The sequence below is a fragment of the Coregonus clupeaformis genome, chromosome 8 (genome assembly GCF_020615455.1).
Source record: "Coregonus clupeaformis isolate EN_2021a chromosome 8, ASM2061545v1, whole genome shotgun sequence".
NCBI classification, from domain to species: Eukaryota; Metazoa; Chordata; class Actinopteri; order Salmoniformes; family Salmonidae; genus Coregonus; species Coregonus clupeaformis.
In genome coordinates, this window is record NC_059199.1 from 30090240 (window position 1) to 30096940 (window position 6701).

Consider the following 6701-nt stretch of genomic DNA (forward strand, 5'->3'; position numbering starts at 1 on the left):
TAGCATTATACTAGTGACATTATAGCTAGTATTGTGTCACACTGTGAGTTACATCAACATGATCATGATAATGAACCAAAAACAACAACCTGTTATTTTCTGCATTATACAGATCCACTGGTTCACAAGTTTATTTTCAAAATACTTGTGCTGCAGGGTGACACCAAGTGGCAAGTTTGTTTGCAATCATCTAACAATAACCTATGTTATGAAATACATAATTGAAATGTCTGGGTTTTCTGCATGTTTTTTGTGTGTGCCTGTGACAGAGAGCAGGGCAACTTTTTAATCAGCCCACTGTACTTGCTCTAGAAATGCTGAATGTGTATTTTCCACCTATTGTTGAATCTCTGCCCCAGTAAACAACTGAACCCAATATATTAGATAATCACGTTTAACAACTCTCACAAACATGATACTTTGTACTATGTTCAACTGATATGGAGTTATGGGAAATCTGTTTCCTTGTGGCCATGTGAGCCAACAATATAAAAGTGCTCCTCATTGCTTGACTAAAGAGAACCGACAGAAATCACCTGGTTTTTACTTCGACACTTTCTGACAGGAACATTAGTGTAACAGATTAGTCCACCTATCCTACTCCATTACACTTTTTTGAGGGAATCATCAGTGCATCACTAACTTCTGTTTTTAACAACAACAAAAGGATCTCATTATCACCATGGCAATGTTTACCATTTCCCTGCTTCTCTGTTCTGCGTTTGCTCTGAGCGGTGCAACAGGTAAGACACACAGAAAAGAAAACACACGTCATCCTCATATGACATCTAAAATGATACAGCTCACATGATTTACTTGTCAAATGAAATGTCTTCATAACATTTAGTTACATCTCCTTTCTTCTAGAGGATACAAATGTCATGGAAAACAACATGGAACAGAGCTCACCTGCTGGTAAGTGCTTGATGTTGTTACGTCGTCTTCAATGAATGAGCAACTTGTAATGGCTTTTTGAGTGTGGAACTACAACGCTGTGATCGGTGAAACCTGGTGCATGAAGAAATCAGATGTCCTTCCTCCACATAAGCCAGTTGTTCAACACAGTGCTTTAAATTTTGTACGTTTGTAATGTTAGGCTTCAATGAGTTTGTTGTGATCATGTCTTGTCTCATTACAGAGGTGGAGGTGATGAAGGTGGAGAGGGGGAGCAGGAGCTCTTGCCCACCTGGCTGGCTCGAGTATGGGGCACGGTGTTTCATGTTTGTACGTTCCGGCAAGACGTGGATGAATGCTGAGGTGCATTTTAACCTGTTGCATCCTTTACATGTTTTGGCTTAGATACAGTGGGGAGAACAAGTATTTGATACACTGACGATTTTGCAGGTTTGCCTACTTACAAAGCATGTAGAGGTCTGTCATTTTTATCATAGGTACACTTCAACTGTGAGAGACGGAATCTAAAACAAAAATCCAGAAAATCACATTGTATGATTTTTAAGTAATTAATTTGCATTTTATTGCATGACATAAGTATTTGATACATCAGAAAAGCAGAACTTAATATTTGGTACAGAAACCTTTATTTGCAATTACAGAGATCATACGTTTCCTGTAGGTCTTGACCAGGTTTGCACACACTGCAGCAGGGATATTGGCCCACTCCTCCATACAGACCTTCTCCAGATCCTTCAGGTTTCGGGGCTGTCGCTGGGCAATACAGACTTTCAGCTCCCTCCAAAGATTTTCTATTGGGTTCAGGTCTGGAGACTGGCTAGGCCACTCCAGGACCTTGAGATGCTTCTTACGGAGCCAATCCTTAGTTGCCCTGGCTGTGTGTTTTGGGTCGTTGTCATGCTGGAAGACCCAGCCACGCCCCATCTTCAATGCTCTTACTGAGGGAAGGAGGTTGTTGGCCAAGATCTCGCGATACATGGCCCCATCCATCCTCCCCTCAATACGGTGCAGTCTTCCTGTCCCCTTTGCAGAAAAGCATCCCCAAAGAATGATGTTTCCACCTCCATGCTTCACGGTTGGGATGGTGTTCTTGGGGTTGTACTCATCCTTCTTCACGGCGAGTGGAGTTTAGACCAAAAAGCTCTATTTTTGTCTCATCAGACCACATGACCTTCTCCCATTCCTCCTCTGGATCATCCAGATGGTCATTGGCAAACTTCAGACGGGCCTGGACATGCGCTGGCTTGAGCAGGGGGACCTTGCGTGCGCTGCAGGATTTTAATCCATGACGGCGTAGTGTGTTACTAATGGTTTTCTTTGAGACTGTGGTCCCAGCTCTCTTCAGGTCATTGACCAGGTGCTGCCGTGTAGTTCTGGGCTGATCCCTCACCTTCCTCATGATCATTGATGCCCCACGAGGTGAGATCTTGCATGGAGCCCCAGACTGAGGGTGATTGACCGTCATCTTGAACTTCTTCCATTTTCTAATAATTGCGCTAACAGTTGTTGCCTTCTCACTAAGCTGCTTGCCTATTGTCCTGTAGCCCATCCCAGCCTTGTGCTACAATTGTATCCCTGATGTCCTTACACAGCTCTCTGGTCTTGGCCATTGTGGAGAGGTTGGAGTCTGTTTGATTGAGTGTGTGGACAGGTGTCTTTTATACAGGTAACGAGTTCAAACAGGTGCAGTTAATACAGGTAATGAGTGGAGAACAGGAGGGCTTCTTAAAGAAAAATTAACAGGTCTGTAAGAGCCGGAATTCTTACTGGTTGGTAGGTGATCAAATACTTATGTCATGCAATAAAATGCAAATGAATTACTTAAAAATCATACAATGTGATTTTCTGGATTTTTGTTTTAGATTCCGTCTCTCACAGTTGAAGTGTACATATGATAAAAATTGCAGACCTCTACATGCTTTGTAAGTAGGAAAACCTGCAAAATCAGCAGTGTATCAAATACTTGTTCTCCCCACTGTATATTAGACTGATAATATAGACACACACCAGGTATCACCGATCACAGTGCTGCAGTTCCACACTGGATTATACAGTGAAAAGCATCCATGTGGCAAGAACACAAGTATGTTTTTTTACTTCCATTATAAAATCTAAGTGATGTTATTTCCTTTCCTCTGTTCCTGTCCTCTCTCTCTCTCTATAGCGGTACTGTGTGCACTTCGGAGCAAACCTTGCATCCGTCCACAGCCCTGAAGAGTATCATTTTGTGCAAGAGGTGATCAGACTACAGACAGAAGACTTTACCCCTGCCTGGATTGGAGGATTTGATGCTGTTCAGGTAGAGTGATCATCAACGAAGTCAGATCTAAGTTTGGGAAATCTTATAACAGTATTCTAGACCTACACTAGAGCATTTTTTTACCTATGTATTATCTACTGGCAACAATTTGATTGTTTGTATTCTATGGTTATGTTTCTTTGACACTGAGACGACTTCTTCCCCACAGAACCGAGTGTGGCTCTGGAGTGACGGCTCCAAATTTGACTACAGGAACTGGCTCATGGGAGAACCCAATAATGCTGGTGGCAGAGAGCCATGCATGATGATGAACGTTGGAGGTACAGTAAACAAACTCTTATCACACTATCCTTAAATTACATCGAACTTTATTTATAGTGTGTTTAACAAACATGTCTGACAAGGAAATGTAAAACCAGGCTAAATATGTCAATGTCTGTTTTAAGTCCATTGCCATGCAGCAGCAGTACAAACTTTTCTAGCTCATGCACTCGTAATCAAGCGGAGAGATCATTTATATTCCTTGTTTCCTCTTTAGGTGAAAAACGCTGGAATGATCGTCAATGTGGACATATACTTCCATCTGTGTGCTCCAAAAGGTTGTGTTAAATCTGCCATCATAACATCAACGGAACCACTTTTTTTGTAATACCTTTTGTCATTAAAACTATACAGTATTATTGAAGAATGTAAATATATGGTAGGCCTATAGTTATTGTGAATCATAGTCAAGCATGAGATTTAACTTAAGGGGGATTTTATATCATGTAAATAGGCTCTCATCAATCTTTTCAATGATACTAATCATGTAAAATGCCATTGTGAAGTTTTGCTGCTAATAAATAATATCCCTAATATTTTATGTAGATGTTGTTAGAGTGCATTGCATCAACAATCGTTTACTGTTCCACTGTTCCTAGGCTTAGCTTGATGTGCAACAATAAACACAGCATTTACACACTTAAAGATAAACTATACAGAAATCACGCCGCCATTTCCTGGTTGCTAAAATTCTAATAGTTTGCCTAATATCAGTTTATGTGACAAAACAAGCAAGTATAGTGTAGAGAAGTGGTCACCAACCTTATCTGAGTCAAGATCCCTTTTCTGATTCAAAATGCAAGCCGAGATCTACCGCTCAGATATATTTTTTTAGACATTACTTAAGAAACGTAAGCCTATGCAACATTAACCAATTAAAAACAGTTATGTAGCAATGAGGTTTGTGCAAGTAGGCTATTGGCCCAATACATTATCACTATGCTTGAATTGCCCTGCCTATCTTGTCCTTCTCAGACCATTTAGAAAAATATATTTCAACATTTTAGGTATATGATCACACTGGTAATACATAATTTGTTGTATTACTTGTGAGGCACAGCTGAGTGAGCATAATCATTATTTTTAATTTTTTACTGTACTGATGGCCTGCATCTGATGGTCAGTCTGAGGGGAGGGAGGGAGAAGCGGTGAGGCTACCTCTCACCCGACTCATTGTCCCTCCTCTCTACACTGAGAAAAGGGGACAGTCTTCCAGCTGATGGAGAAACTTATGTCGCGCTGCATTATTTCTGCCTCATGCACCAAATCATGTTGTTCCTCCTATGTAGGGCTGTTGCTTTGACCGTATTACTGCCACACCGGCGGTCACGAGTGATGAAGGCAGTCAAATTCCACGTGACTGTTTAGTAATGGTAATTAGGCTTCTCCAAGCTCTGATGCTGCTGCTGGTCATTAGTAGCCTACCAAACTTGCTAACTGCCTGGTACTCAGCACTCTATTGTCCCTCTAATCACTCTGACATCAATGCAAATGTAATCGAAAATCTAACCAAACACTTCATGAGAGCCCATGAGCTCATGTTGCGCAACATTTCTATAGGCTATGCAATTGTGCGAGAAAACAGAGTGATGGTCTCTACTAAAAAGAGGAGGATCCCATCAGCTTTCTATAGGCTAGGCCTACTATATTTATTTCTCAACATTCCTAATGTTAAGCACATTGCTTATATTTACAACAGGAGTATAGCCTACCTGGCTGGCATGAAAATGAACCACTGGAAAAGCGTCCTCCATTCCCTATTTAAGTGCATAGATGACATGTATTTTTTCGATACAGGTGCATGATAATGGTCCATTCTAAATCAAAACAAATTTCACACATATATTATTTGGTATATGTAAAGACAAGATTAAATCAAGAATAGTCTGATGGGTGACACTTGTGAATTAGCCTATTACATTTTACATTTTAGTCATTTAGCAGACACTCTTATCCAGAGCGACTTAGTTAGTGAGTGCATACATTTTTCATACTATCACTTGTGAATTATATATTATCACTTGTGAATGATGCCCAGCATAAGAAACAATGCCTTTTTTTGTGACTTTTTCGAATCATAGTCACACACCTCATGTAGCCTAGCCCATAGGCCTATATGTTTTGATAAGGTTTGTATCACAACTAAAGTGGCCAAATAACTTCCTAAAATTAAGCACATTAATCCGCTTTACAAGGGGTGTAGAGCCTAACTGGCAAACATAAGCAGCGCGTGAGTTTCAAGTTTGGGGAAGATCATTTTCACCACAAAAATGCACTTTTATAATAAAAGCATTACATGCATAATTGCATTTGAGGTCACTGTTGATAATGGTGTTTTCCCGCAAATGGAACATTTGCACTTATAACCTACTGCCATGTGCGCATTGCTGCGCTTATAATGTGAATAAATAGCCTAATCGTTTATCAACATTTTAAGCTAAACGTTCTGATCTGTTGCGTTTTTTTGATGCTAGTGGTTGTATTAATTTGGGATCTAGCACATCCCACAACTGTCCCAGACTATGGAATATTTATTTCTCGCACAGAATAGAATAGGTCAACGTTTGTACTATGGGGATAGTAGATTGACATAGACTAGTGCTTTTTCTGTTTGTTAGGCCTACTCATCTTGTTGGCTGACGAAAAGTAAATGTGGAAAGTTCTTCCAATATATTCCAAATACACCTTGAAATTGGATAAAGAAGTGTGCAGTTGCGTCCCTGATGTGTCTGTCTTCACTTGTAGCCTGTGAGAAAGACCCGATCACGTGATGGAGAGCCATGCGAGTGAGAGATGCTCCTGAGCACAACGGCCACTGGCCGCAAAAGGCATGGATTTTTTTAGGGTGCATTACGGACACAAAGGGGATGCCACCGTGAAATTCAAGGCATTATTAAGTGCTTGTAAAATTGTGAATGAGTGACTGATAAAGTGTGTACAGCCTGTGCAAAAAACAAAGCAGAGCTCATGCCTTTCAAGCAACTTTTTTCAAATCATCATTAGTCACATCATGCAGTCTTACAATGTATTACAAATCAAAACATATAGCCCAATGTTTGTAGAACAACTGAAGTTACATTAATAACTCTAAATTAAGCATATAGGAATACCTATTTATTTGTTAACTGCTCAACACAAAATAGCTGGTCATGTGAACTGATATGCAGACCTAAACTTGTCGCCTGAATTCCCAAATCAAGACAGA

General features: G+C 40.3%; 1 protein-coding gene across 1 annotated transcript; it reads left to right on the top strand.

Annotated features, from left to right (window-relative positions):
- Nucleotides 1-530: 530 nt before the first annotated feature.
- Nucleotides 531-4311, top strand: LOC121572800 (ladderlectin-like). The gene is made up of 6 exons (XM_041884831.2): nucleotides 531-743; nucleotides 868-915; nucleotides 1139-1257; nucleotides 3080-3214; nucleotides 3384-3495; nucleotides 3714-4311. Exons 1-6 carry the CDS (start codon nucleotides 683-685, stop codon nucleotides 3782-3784), a joined length of 546 nt encoding a protein of 181 aa, XP_041740765.2. The 5' UTR covers nucleotides 531-682; the 3' UTR covers nucleotides 3785-4311.
- The last annotated feature ends 2390 nt before the right edge of the window (nucleotides 4312-6701 follow it).

Excerpts from the sequence above, each read along its gene's own strand:
- LOC121572800 (XM_041884831.2), top strand. The coding sequence starts at position 683 with ATGGCAATGTTTACCATTTCCCTGCTTCTCTGTTCTGCGTTTGCTCTG. Across the intron at positions 744-867 it reads TGCTCTGAGCGGTGCAACAG|AGGATACAAATGTCATGGAA; the intron begins GTAAGACACACA and ends CCTTTCTTCTAG. Across the intron at positions 1,258-3,079 it reads AGACGTGGATGAATGCTGAG|CGGTACTGTGTGCACTTCGG; the intron begins GTGCATTTTAAC and ends CTCTCTCTATAG.